The sequence below is a fragment of the Theropithecus gelada genome, unplaced genomic scaffold, assembly GCF_003255815.1.
Source record: "Theropithecus gelada isolate Dixy unplaced genomic scaffold, Tgel_1.0 HiC_scaffold_217, whole genome shotgun sequence".
Taxonomy (NCBI): domain Eukaryota; kingdom Metazoa; phylum Chordata; class Mammalia; order Primates; family Cercopithecidae; genus Theropithecus; species Theropithecus gelada.
The window spans coordinates 14,219-27,941 of record NW_020258616.1 but is presented as its reverse complement, the minus strand read 5'-3'; the positions used below and the strand labels follow the sequence as shown (position 1 = coordinate 27,941).

General features: G+C 45.6%; 1 protein-coding gene across 1 annotated transcript; it reads right to left on the bottom strand.

The window, feature by feature from the left end:
* Positions 1 to 9,937: 9,937 nt before the first annotated feature.
* LOC112617514 (protein S100-A7-like) lies at positions 9,938 to 11,225 on the bottom strand. Its single transcript, XM_025374269.1, has 2 exons — positions 11,085 to 11,225; positions 9,938 to 10,164 (listed from the first exon to the last, which is right to left on the bottom strand). The coding sequence occupies exons 1-2, from the start codon at positions 11,223 to 11,225 to the stop codon at positions 10,000 to 10,002; spliced, it is 306 nt and encodes a 101-aa protein (XP_025230054.1). The 3' UTR covers positions 9,938 to 9,999.
* Between the last annotated feature and the right edge of the window lie 2,498 nt (positions 11,226 to 13,723).

The following is a 13,723-nucleotide window of genomic DNA, read 5'->3' as shown; positions in this document are numbered from 1 at the left end:
GGGAGTGGGAAAAGTTCTTTCCTGCCCCATGGCACTAACTTCCCAGACAGTCTTCAGCGTTTTTCCTTCTCCTATGCAATACAGCCTGTGTAGGAGTTGGGAGCTGTGCCCTTGGCTATAATGTGCCCTAACCTGCTGTGGAAAGGCTGACCCAGGTAGGGGCAAGAGAATTGTGAAGGCATAGGAGTCCCTGGGGCATGGTGAGGAAAGGGAGATGATGAATCACTGAAATGCACTTTTTCTGTTATCCTCTTACAATGTTCCTTGTAGGCCATAAGAGGTCCTGGTTCATTTAGTGCCAGCCCCTTAAGCACTCTGGGGCTCCATAGAGCTGGTGTGATGTCTCCCTAGGTGGGACCTATTTTCTCCACCCATCATATTCCTTCAAGTTCCTTCTCTGTCAGTTCTTATGTAATTGGGGGACCTGTTTCTCCCTCTCCCACTTCCCCATATGATGGCAATATTACTTTTAGTGGCAAAAGATACACACACACACACACACACACACACAGAGGAATACTACTCAACCATAAAAAGAATTTTAATGATGCTTTTTGCAGCAACATGGATGGAACTGGAGGCTATTATCTTAAGTGAAATTACTCAGAAACAGAAAGTCAAATACTGTGCACCTTCACGTGTGAGTGGGAGCTACATCATGCATACAGATGGAGTTAGAGAGTAGAATCATAGACACTGGAGACTGCGAATTGCAGGAGGTCAGGCGGTGGGTGAAGGATGAGACATTTCTTAGTGGGTACAATGCTTGCTATTTAGGATGGCTACGTTAAAAGCCCAGACTTCACCACTGTGCAATATATTCATACACATTTGTATGCAGGTTTTTGTGTGGACATAAGTTTTCAATTGTTTTTGGTAAATCCCGAGGAGTGTGATTTCTGGATCCTATGGTAAGAGTATGTTTAGTTTTTTAAGAAAGCACCAAAAACTGTCTTCCAAAGTGGCTGTACTATTTTGTGTTCCTGCCATCAGTGAATGAGAGTTCCTGTTGCTCCACATCCTTCTTCAGCATTTGGTGTTGTCGGTGTTCCAGATTTTGGCCATTCTCATAAGTGTGTACTGGTATCTCATTGTTGTTTTAATTTGCATTTTCTTGAGGACTTATGATGTGGAGCGTCTTCTGATATGCTTATCTATCACCTGCTGTGTCTTCTTTGATGAGATGTCTGTTCAGGTCTTTGACCCATTTTCTAATTGGTTGGCTTGTGTTCTTATCATTGAGTTTTTTTTTTTCTTATATATGTTGTGCTTCTTGTAAGCAGTATATAATTGAATTTTACTTTATTCTTTTGCTGCATAATTGCTTTCTGTGATAATGTATTATTTTTTCAATTTAATTTTAATATATTTACTGATATGTACCATGTTAAATTTGGTTTCATTTTTCCTATTTCTTTTTTTTTTTAAATTATACTTTAAGTTCTAGGGTACATGTGCATAACGTGCAGGTTTGTTACATATGTATACTTGTGCCATGTTGGTGTGCTGCACCCATCAACTCATCAGCACCCATCAACTCATCATTTACATCAGGTATAACTACCAAAGCCATCTCTCCCCTCTCCCGCCTCCCCATAATAGGCCCCAGTGTGTGATGTTCCCCTTCCAGAGTCCAGGTAATCTCATTGTTCAATTCCCACCTATGAGTGAGAACATGTGGTGTTTGGTTTTCTGTTCTTGTGATAGTTTGCTGAGAATGATGGTTTCCAGCTGCATCCATGTCCATACAAAGGACATGAACTCATCCTTTTTTATGGCTGCATAGTATTCCATGGTGTATATGAGCCATGTTTTCTTAATCCAGTGTCACTGATGGACATTTGGGTTGATTCCAAGTCTTTGCTATTGTGAATAGTGCCACAATAAACATACATGTGCATGTGTATTTATAGCAGCATGATTTATAATCCTTTGGGTATATACCCAGTAATGGGATGGCTGGGTCTTATGGTATTTCTAGTTCTAGATCCTTGAGGAATAGCCACACTGTCTTCCACAATGGTTGAACTAGTTTACAGTTCCACCAACAGTGTAAAAGTGTTCCTATTTCTCCACATCCTCTCCAGCACCTGTTGTTTCCTGACTTTTTAATGATTGCCATTCTAACTGGTGTGAGATGGTATCTCATTGTGGTTTTGATTTGCATTTCTCTGATGGCCAGTGATGATGAGCATTTTTTCATGTGTCTGTTGGCTGTATGCGTGTCTTCTTTTGAGAAATGTCTGTTCATATCCTTTGCCCACTTTTTGATGGGGTTGTTTGATTTTTTTCTTGTAAATTTGTTTAAGTTCTTTGTAAATTCCGGATATTAGCCCTTTGCCAGATGAGTAGATTGCAAAAATTTTCTCCCATTCTGTATGTCGAGTGTTCACTCTGATGGTAGTTTCTTTTGCTGTGTACAAGTTCTTTAGTTTAATTAGATGCCATTTGTCAATTTTGGCTTTTGTTGCCATTACTTTTGCTGTTTTAGACATGAAGTCCTTGCCCATGTCTATGTCCTGAATGGTATTGCCTAGGTTTTCTTCTAGGGTTCTTATGGTTTTAGGTCTAACATTTAAGGCTCTAATTCATCTTGAATTAATTTTTGTAAAAGGTGTAAGGGAGGGATCCAGTTTCAGCTTTCTACATATGGCTAGCCAGTTTTCCCAGGACCATTTATTAAATAGGGAATCCTTTCCCCATTTCTTGTCAGGTTTGTCAAAGATCAGATGGTTGTAGATGTGTGGTATTATTTCTGAGGGCTCTGTTCTGTTCCATTGGTCTGTATCTCTGTTTTGGTACCAGTACCATGCTGTTTTGGTTCCTGTAGCCTTGTAGTATAGTTTGAAGTCAGGTAGCGTGATGCCTCCAGCTTTGTTCTTTTGGCTTAGGATTGTCTTGGCAATGCGGGTTCTTTTTTGGTTCCATATGAACTTTAAAGTAGTTTTTTCAAATTCTGTAGAGAAAGTCATTGGTAGCTTAATGGGGATGGCATTGAATCTGTAAATTACCTTGGGCAGTATGGCTATTTTCGTGATATTGATTCTTCCTATCCATGAACACGGAATGTTCTTCCATTTGTTTGTGTCCTCTTTTATTTTGTTGAGCAGTGTTTTGTAGTTCTCCTTGAAGAGGTCTTTCACATCTCTTGTAAGTTGAATTCCTAGGTATTTTATTCTATTTGAAGCAATTGTGAATGGGAGTTCACTCACGATTTGGCTCTCTGTTTTTCTGTTATTGGTGTATAAGAATGCTTGTGATTTTTGCCCATTGATGTTGTATCCTGAGACTTTGTTGAAGTTGCTTATCAGCTTAAGGAGATTTTGGGCTGAGATGATGGGGTCTTCTAAATATACAATCATGTCATCTGCAAACAGGGACAATTTGACTTCCTCTTTTCCTAATTGAATACACTGTATTTCTTTCTCCTGCCTGATTGCCCTGGCCAGAACTTCCAACACTATGTTGAATAGGAGTGGTGAGAGAGGGCATCCCTGTCTTGTGCCAGTTTTCAAAGGGAATGCTTCCAGTTTTTGCCCATTCAGTATGATATTGGCTGTAGGTGTGTCATAAATAGCTCTTACTATTTTGAGATATGTCCCTTCAATACCTAATTTATTGAGAGTTTTTAGCATAAAGGGCTGTTGAATTTTGTCAAAGGCCTTTTCTGCATCTATTGAGATAATCCTGTGGTTTTTGTCTTTGGTTCTGTTTATATGATGGATTACATTTATTGATCTGTATGTTGAACCAGCCTTGCATCCCAGGGATGAAACCCACTTGATCATGGTGGATAAGCTTTTTGATGTGCTGCTGGATTCGGTTTGGCATTATTTGATTGAGGATTTTTGCTTCAATGTTCATCAGGGATATTGGTCTAAGATTCTCTTTTTTTGTTGTGTCTCTGCCAGGCTTTGGTATCAGGATGATGCTGGCCTCATAAAATGAGTTAGGGAGGATTCCTTCTTTTTCTTTTGATTGGAATAGTTTCAGAAGGAGCAGAAGGAGTGGTACCAGCTCCTCTTTGTGGCTCTGACAGAAATCGGCTGTGAATCTGTCTGGTCCTGTACTTTTTTTGGTTGGTAGACTATTAATTATTGCCTCAATTTCAGAGCCTGTTATTGCTCTATTCAGTGATTCGACTTCTTCCTGGTTTAGTCTTTGGAGAGTGTATGTGTCCAGGAATTTATCCATTTCTTCTAGATTTTCTAGTTTATTTGCATAGAGGTGTTTATAATGTTCTCTGATTCTAGTTTGTATTTCTGTGGGATTGGTGGTGATATCCCCTTTATCATTTTTTATTGCATCTATTTGATTCTTCTCTCTTTTCTTCTTTGTTAGTCTTGCTAGTGGTCTATCAATTTTGTTGATCTTTTCAAAAAACCAGCTCCTGGATTCACTGATTTTTTGAAGAGTTTTTTTGTGTCTCTATCTCCTTCAGCTCTGCTCTGATCTTAGTTATTTCTTGCCTTCTGCTAGCTTTTGAATGTGTTTGCTCTTGCTACTCTACTTCTTTTAATTGTGATGTTAGGGTGTCAATTTTAGATCTTTCCAGCTTTCTCTTGTGGGCATTTAGTGCTATAAATTTCCCTCCACACACTGCTTTAAATGTGTCCCAGAGATTCTGGTATGTTGTATATTTGTTCTCATTGGTTTCAAAGAACATCTTTATTTCTGCTTCCATTTTGTTGCGTACCCAGTAGTCATCCAGGAACAGGGTGTTCAGTTTCCATGTAGTTGAGCGGTTTTGAGTGTTTCTTAGTCCTGAGTTCTAGTTTGATTGCACTGTGGTCTGAGAGACAGTTTACCATAATTTCTGTTCTTTCACATTTGCTGAGGAGTGCTTTACTTCCAACTATGTGATCAATTTTGGAATAAGTGCGATGTGGTGCTGAGAAGAATGTATATTCTGTTGATTTGGGGTGGAGAGTTCTGTAGATGTCTATTAGGTCTGCTTGGTGCAGAGCTGAGTTCAATTCCTGGATATCCTTGTTAACTTTCTGTCTCATTGATCTGTCTAAAGTTGACAGTGGGGTGTTAAAATCTCTCATTATTATTGTGTGGAAGTCTAAGTCTCTTTGTAGGTCTCTAAGGACTTGCTTTATGAATCTGGGTGCTCCTGTATTGGGTGCATATATATTTAGGATAGTTAGCTCTTCTTGTTGAATTGATCCCTTTACCATTATGTAATAGCCTTCTTTGTCTCTTCTGATCTTTGTTGGTTTAAAGTCTATTTTATCAGAGACTAGGATTGCAACCCCTGCCTTTTTTTGTTTTCCATTTGCTTGGTAGATCTTCCTCCATCCCTTTATTTTGAGCCTATGTATGTCTCTGCATGTGAGATGGGTCTCCTGATATAGCACACTGATGGGTCTTGACTCTTTATCCAATTTGCCAATCTGTGTCTTTTAATTGGAGCATTTAGCCCATTGACATTTAAGGTCAATATTGTTATGTGTGAATTTGATCCTGTCATTATGATATTAGCTGGTTATTTTGCTCATTAGTTGATGCAGTTTCTTCCTAGCATTGATGGTCTTTACAATTTGGCAGGTTTTTGCAGTGGCTGGTACTGGTTGTTCCTTTCCATGTTTAGTGCTTCCTTCAGGATCTCTTGTAAGGTAGGTCTGGTGGTGACAAAATCACTCAGCATTTGCTTGTCTGTAAAGGATTTTATTTCTCCTTCACTTATGAAACTTAGTTTGGCTGGATATGAAATTCTGGGTTGAAAATTCTTTCCTTTAAGAATGTTGAATATTGACCCCCACTCTCTTCTGGCTTGTAGAGTTTCTGCCAAGACATCCGCTGTTAGCCTGATGGGCTTCCCTTTGTGGGTACCCCGACCTTTCTCTCTGGGTGCCCTTAATATTTTTTCCTTCATTTCAACTTTGGTGGATCTGACCATTGTGTGTCTTGGAGTTGCTCTTCTTGAGGAGTATCTTTGTGGCATTCTCTGTATTTCCTGAATTTGAATGTTGGCCTATCTTGCTATGTTGGGGAAGTTCTCCTGTGTAATATCCTGAAGAGTGTTTTCCAACTTGGTTCCATTCTCCCCGTCACTTTCAGGTACACCAATCAGACATAGATTTGGTCTTTTCACATAGTCCCGTATTTCTTGGAGGCTTTGTTTGTTTCTTCTTACTCTTTTTTCTCTAAACTTCTCTTCTCACTTCATTTCATTCATTTGATCTTCAGTCACTGCTACAATTTCTTCCTGTTGATTGAATCAGCTACTGAAGTTTGTGCATGCGTCACATAGTTCTCGTGCCATGGTTTTTGGTTCTATCAGGTTATTTAAGGTCTTCTCTATGCTGTTTATTCTAGTTAGCCATTAGTCTAATCTTTTTTCAAGGTTTTCAGCTTATTTGCGATGGATTCGAACATCCTCCTTTAGCTCGGAGAAGTTTGTTATTACTGATCATCTGAAGCCTTATTCTCTCAGCTCGTCAAAGTCCTTCTCCAACCAGCTTTGTTCTGTTGCTGGCGAGGAGCTGCATTCCTTTGGAGGAGAAGAGGTGCTCTGAGTTTTAGAATTTTCAGCTTTTGTACTCTGGTTTTTCCCCATCTTTGTGGTTTTGTCTACCTTTGGTCTATGATGATGGTGATGTACAGATGGGGTTTTGGTGTGGATGTCCTTTCTGGTTGTTAATTTTCCTTCTAACAGTCAGGACCCTCAGCTGCAGGTCTGCTGGAGTTTGCTGGAGGTCCACTCCAGACCCTGTTTGCCTGGGTATCACTGGTGGAGGCTGCAGAACAGCAAATATTGCAGAATGGCAAATATTGCTGCCTGATTGTTCCTCTGGAAGCTTTGTCTCAGAGGGGCACCCGGCTATATGAGGCATCAGTGGGCCCCTACTGGGAGGTGCCTCCCAGTTAGGCTGCTTGGGGGTCAAGGACCCACTTGAGGATGCAGTCTGTCTGTTCTCAGATCTTAAACTCTGTGCTGGGAGAACCACTACTCTCTTCAAAGCTGTCAGTCCAGCATGTTTTATTCTGCAGAAGTTTCTACTGCCTTTTGTTTAGCTATGCCCTGTCCCCCAGAGGTGGAGTCTACCGAGGCAGGCAAGCCTCCTTGAGCTGAAGTGGGCTCCACCCAGTTCGAGCTTCCCAGCCAATTTGTTTACCTATTCAAGACCCAGCAATGGCAGGTGCCCCTCCCTCAACCTCACTGTTACCTTGCAGTTCGATCTCAGAGTGCTGTGCTAGCAGTGAGCAAGGCTCTGTGGGCGTGGGACTCTCTGAGCCAGGTGCGGGATATAATCTCCTGGTGTGCCATTTGCTAAGACTGTTGGAAAAGCACAGTATTAGAGTGGGAGATACCCAATTTTCCAGGTGCCGTCTGTCATGGCTTCCCTTGGCTAGGAAAGGGAATTCTCCAGCCCTTTGCACTTCCTGGGTAAGGCAATGCCTCACCCTGCTTCGGCTCACTGTCCTGTTCCCACTGTCCAACAAGTCCCAGTGAGATGAACCCAGTACCTCAGTTGGAAATGCAGAAATCACCCACCTTCTGCATTGCTAAGGCTGGGAGAAGTAGACTGGAGTTGTTCCTATTCAGCCATCTTGAAACCTCTCCATAAATTTCAAACATATTTGAGACATCCAAAAAACTGATCATTTGTTTTTGCACCCCAGGGAGACCCTCTCTTCTTTTTGGAGATCAAGGCTTGAGTCAAGCTCTTCAGTCATTTGCATTATTCTTTTTGGCCTAGTTCCAGATTCTGGGTTCCACATTCTGGAGTCCTCTCCTAAGCTGCACAGGCTGCCTCCCAAGCTGGAAGTTTTTAGATTTTGCACTGCTGTTTACATGAAGTGGTATTGACCAGAATTTGTACAAAAGTATTTTATAATAAAAAATAATATAGAGTACTTATTATGAGCTGGGATCCAGTACTGCTATGTGCTGGGTAACCAGGAGATCTGAGGTAACAGTGTTTTCCGCCCATGATTCCAAGTCTGGATGGAAAGACACGAGGGGAATCTGAGGTAATGCAGCCACTATGGTAGGAGTGGGGTCAGAGTGAGGGAGGCGCAAATGAGGCAGAGATCATTAATTTGGGGTGAAGGGATGGTGGTTCACCCTCTAAATGTCTAAGAGACATTGACAAAAAGCTCAATCTTGATATGTAATGTGAATGAGACAGATGAAGTATTAAAAGACATTTCTGGCAGAGGCAGTAGTTTGGAAGATTGGTATTGAGGCATGAAATACTGAGATATACTGATGGGCGGTGTGTTGCGCATACTTGGAATAACAGCGGCTGGGTGAACAGGAGGGATTCAGAGAGTGCTGGGCAGACAGGAAGTCAGGCACCCACCCTTGGGACCCTGGCATGATGGTTCTGAGCAGTGACCAGCAGTCCTGGTGGAGGAGAGAGGAGGAAAATGGGGAAGATGGTTCTAGGTGGAGATCTGCAGGGAAGGTGTGGCCCAAGGAAAGTGGGCAACAGAGCTAAGAGAGGAAAGAGAGCAATTCTGGGGTGGATGATGGGGGGCAGGCTGCGTAGAGAAGGCAGCAGGGGGCTGGGAAGAGAAAATGGAATCCCAGGGACTGCAGGTCTCTGTGAGTTCCAAGAACAGGTGGAATAAGAATGAGAAAGGGGGAGAAGGAGAGAGAAGAAACCTAAAGGTCAGACATTGGGATTTGGAGGTGAAAACTGCAGATCAGTCCTGAATGCTAATGAGGTGCAGAGTATGTTCAGGAAGGAAGATTCCTGATGAGGAGAGGAGATGCTGGTCTGTGAAGAGAGGTGTGAGTGTGGAGTGCAGCAGTCATTCACAAGAGCAAATAACCCATCCTACACACTTCTGCTGGTCGGATGGAAAGAGAATTTTTGAGATGGTTGCCTGATTCCTCCAAGAAGAATGTTTGCCTGACTGACAGGTTAGCAGCAGACTGACCAGGGTGGTAAGAGAGAAGGAGGAATACTAAGAGCGGCTGCACAGAACATGGCCTGGAAGTGGCACTGGGTGAATATTAACCCTGTGTTGTGGCCTGTATGGAGAGACCCATCAGTGCTCTGCTAGGACAGCACTGTGTCCTGCTTGTTTCTGCATCCTCAGCCCATAGTACAGTGACTGGCCTGGAGTAGACTACCAATAACAAACTACTCATTACCTGCCAGATAGAGGCGCTGCACTTTCTCATCACAATCAGCATGAGCTCTCTGTGTCAGTCCTTAGGGCATTTCCGTGGTGCTGCCTTATTCTGGCCAGACTCCTTATTTGGACTCCTGGACTACTTTGAGCTCCTCAAAATCTGGAATATTCATTCATCACCAGAAATCCAGTCCTGGCATTGAGCAAACCATCATGGAGGACAGCTCAGCTTCAAGGTGACTCCCTCTCACTTCCACAGGGCCACCCACATAGGCACATGCACACAAGCACACAGCACAGGGAGAGGACACAGCCCCTGAAGCCCAGACCACAGGACAAGGGAGCCCATCCTCAGGGAACTACTGAGCCTCCCATTCGTAGTCACATGGGCCCTGAGCCTGATCCCACCCAGGAATCCCTATGTGAGTGGTTGCTGTTTCCCCAAGCCCTGGAGAACAGCTGGGGCGGGAGCGGGAGGGCAGGAGCACACTGAGAGATGCCAGCTCCTTCTCAGTGCAGTATCTAAATACATCCGAATGACCTGGTCCATGCCTTGACAAGGAGGGGCATTGCTGTGACCTGGCAGAGGCCTTCTACCAGCTTCCACCTGTAACCTGCTGTGGTGGCTGCATTTAGGGAGTGGGGCAGAGGCCGACGCCAGGACCTGTGTGAGAAGCAGCTCTCCCTGTGTGAGAGGCCACAGGCAGAACATTGGTGGTGGGACATTACTCCTGGGTGACCCACTGGATGGGGGTGGTGGGGATTCTCCAACAAAGTTAGCCTGGAATTGGCAGTTTTGACAATGTAGGTCACCAAAGAGAAGAAGGAAATAAGGCAAGTGTCTGGTGGGAGGAGACACTTTATTGTTCCTGGGATCTCTGGAGGCCCCTTGGTGGGGCTGGATCACTGGCTTCCCCCGGAACAGGGCGCCCCTCCGTGGCTTTGCTTGTGGTAGTCTGTGGCTATGTCTCCCAGCAAGGACAGAAACTCAGAAAAATCAATCTTCTTATCCTCATTCTTGTCCTTTCTCTCAAAGACATTGGTCAGGTAATGTATGCCCTTTTTGTCCTGTGAAGAGAAAAACGTACAAACAAGAAAAATTCAATCACAAACAAGTTTTGGGCTGGGAGGGGAGAGGAGGAGGCAGAGGCAGAGTCAGAAACAAATGCCTAGATCTGCATAGGCATCGTGGCGGGGCTGAGAGTGCCCGGCGAGTGGGTGAAGTTGGGGTGAGGATGTGAATGTTATCCCTGGAGTTCTCTAGGGAGACTTTTTGTCTCAAACCTCAGATGGGAGGCAGGTCCTGTCCCGAGGCGCTCTGTTTAGTGACCTTGGGGAGAGCAGTCCCCTGTCCCAGCCTCACTCTCACCTGTCCCCAGCCTTTAAGGGCACTGGCTACCTTAGTTCTACCCCAGGGCCCCCAAATTGGCCCTCATGCTTTGTTCTCTTCTTTCTCTGACCTCCTCTCCTTTCTTCTCTTTTTCCACCAAACTCATCTTCTGGGTTCCCTACTCTTGGTCATCTAGACCCTTTGGTACCTAGCAGCCCACAATTTTTTTCAGATTTGCTAATGAGTCTTGTCTATTGCAAAGAGGGCTATTGATTTCTACTAGCAATGGAACTTCCAGTGCTTTCCCATTAATCTCAAGGATGTTGATGTGGGGCCTTTGGGAAGCAGGACCTGAGCATGTGAGTTTCAGTCTCACAGAGAGGGGGTCAGTGAGCACTGGGAGGGGACTGTGCACCGCCCTCAAGCTGCACACTTTGCTGACCATCTCATAACCTCATTTATATCTGTATAACTCTTTCCCATTTTCATACTTTTTTGCCTATCATCCTTAGATTCCCATATGATCCAAGCAATAAATTTGCAAATGGGAAATGTTTTAATCAGAGGATGAGGGTGACCCGTCCAAAGACACATAGTAAAATATATCCTCAGTCATGCCAGCGTCCAACCGACATTGAGAAGCTAAACCCCGACTCACACAGGCACTGAGGAAGTTGGGGAAGTTCTCCTTCATCATCGTCAGCAGGCTTGGCTTGTCAATCTTGTCATCACGTCTGGTGTATTTGTGAAACACGTCGATCATGTCTATTATGGACGTCTCAGCTTGAGTGTTGCTCATCTTGGCTTTCAGAAAGGCTTCAGGAAATAAAGACAATCATTTTTTCCCCTTCATTTAAGTTAGGGTCTCTATGTGGGGGTGTTGGAAGGAGGGCTGAGGACGAGGAAAAACAGCCCTAAGATGGAACAGAAGGAACTCGATTTTTAAAAATGTGATGGGATAAGTTGCTCAAAAATGAGAGGGTAGGACCAAGTCTGAGACCTGGCCCACCCTGGCCAGGGCCAAGAGGAGATGCAGGTGGATGGTGGAAGTCCAGCTGTGGGCAGAGCTTTGGAGAGGGAGAAGCAGAGAGAGTCGGGGGCCAGCAACACATGGAAGAACTGAGCTGGGACCCCCCCAGCCTCAGCCAGCACATGGCAGACCCCACTCCTAAAACAGCACCAAATCCGTCTCCTCCAGCTTCACAGCTGGGGTGAGAGTCACGGGGGCAGGACAATAGCCTTGGTGATCTGGTCTCCGACCCTCCTGGGCTGCTTCAGGAACCAGACACCGGGGGCCCCACCTTGACTCAAGTGCAAGCCTTGCATGACACGGTGCATGCAGGCTCCAGGTGCACATGTGAGCATGGACGTGAGTGTGAACAGGAAACACAGCCCTGTCCCGAGCACAGGGGGGCCCTTCCTGCATTCCCCTGGGAATGAGAAATGGGAATGGCCTCTGTTACAAGGAACAGACATAACCCTCTGGTTCTTAAGCTGCTGGATGGGATGGGAGTGAGGTGGTTGTCGCTTCATGTCTGCTCTTGGGAATTATCTGCACCCTCGGAATCACCAAGGCTTGACCCTGTTTAAATAAGAAGGTCTGACTTCCCAAAGCAAATTGTCCAGCCGGTGGTCAGTCTGGGCTGGCCTGCACCCCAAGCCTGAAAAATAGGACAGTGCAGCTCTCACTTCCCACACTTTCCAAAGAACCAGAAAAGGACCTTGGCTAACGCGTGTGGGTGTCTGACAATAAACCCCCAACTCCTCTCAACGCAGGAGAAAGTGCCATGCTGGCAACTGACTAAGAGGAGCCACCCAAAGCTTTTTTGATTCTGAGGCCAAGGCTAGACGCCAAGCCCTGTGCCCAGAGGGTGCCTGAGAATTTGCAGGTTGTGGTAGGGAGTGAGGGAGCTTTGGCTGCTCAATACCTTACCCAGGTAAGGGCAAGCCATCTGGCCAGGGCTCTGCTGTGTCAGGGTCCCAGGCCTTGGGGTTTGGAGAGCCTCCAAAGCATTCACAGGGGATCCTTAGCCCTCCACCCTCTGTGGGGGCAGAGCTGGGGAGGGGATTCAACAACTGGGACCCCAACACGCGGATGAATCCAGGGAGGAAGAAGACAGGGAAGGTCCTGTGCTCAGGTCCCACTGAGGACATTTCCACAGGAGTTGTCTCAGGAGATCCCAAAGGAGCAACGGACAGGTCTAGTTCAGCCACCTGGTTGTACAGATGTGGGCTTTTGGTGTCAAGTGAAGGTCACACAGCCCAGCTAATGGCAGAGCTGGCCTAGACCCAGGCTCCTGAGTCTTCTTCCACAGCCCTTTCCCTTCCTAGAGGCAGCACAGCAGACTGGGCACTGGGCACTTCTAGAAAACGCAAAGAGGTAGGTGAGACTTACCGGAGCTGGGAAGCGACACGAGGAGCAGGATGAGTGAGATGTGTGTGTTTGGAAAAAGAGCTGTCCCTTTATAAGGCTCAGCCTGGCTCTTCCCAGGGGCTGGGAGGCCTCGGGCCACCTCTGTCATCTGTTTCTTGGAGCCTTGCCCCACATCAGGTGGGTGGGACACACCCAGGAGGCTGTGCTCAGGGTTTCTGACCAGGGAGCCAGGTCACCAGGTCCCACCCCACCCAAGACCTCACCTGGGGACTTCCCTGGCTCAACCTTGATTTGAGGGTAAGGCAGCCAGTGCATGTGTAGTAGCAAGTCAGGAAATGGGAGAAAAGAGCACTGGGACTCTGGACCCAAAGAGGATGGAGTTTCAGACTCCTGAAGGTAGCATGGTCTTGTTTGTTCCCTCTCCCAGTCCTTCCACACAATTGTTGTGACAGCCTGTTCTACGACCCCACCGCGTACTGAGCATTCTAATGTCCAGACATCAAGATACCTGCTGCTCCTGCATCCTCCTCAACCCTCATAGTCCTAAGAGGCAGGTGCTGCAATCTCTATTTTAGGAAAGGAGAAGTTGAGATGTTCCCAAGTTTACTCAGCTGGTAAACACAGCAAATCATCATACGAACACAGAAGAGGCAAAATCAAATCCTTACTCGTGTGCCCTGTGCTATAGGTCATGGGTCACATCAGGGTCTGCCCTACGGGAACTCAAAGTCCAGGGAGGGAAGCAGGGTTCCTTCATTGCTAACCATTGGTCAGCCCCTCACAGAAGCCCTGGACTCAGGTGGGGGGACTGGGGTCAAGGTCCCACTATCTAGGTTGGGTGGCGGAGTGACCCCCTGTGGAATGAGCCTGGAGGCAGGGAGTGGGAAAAGTTCTTTCCTGCCCCATGGCACTAACTTCCCAGA

Excerpts from the sequence above, each read along its gene's own strand:
- LOC112617514 (XM_025374269.1), bottom strand. The coding sequence starts at position 11,225 with ATGAGCAACACTCAAGCTGAGACGTCCATAATAGACATGATCGACGTG. Across the intron at positions 10,165-11,084 it reads CCAACTTCCTCAGTGCCTGT|GACAAAAAGGGCATACATTA; the intron begins GTGAGTCGGGGT and ends TTCTCTTCACAG.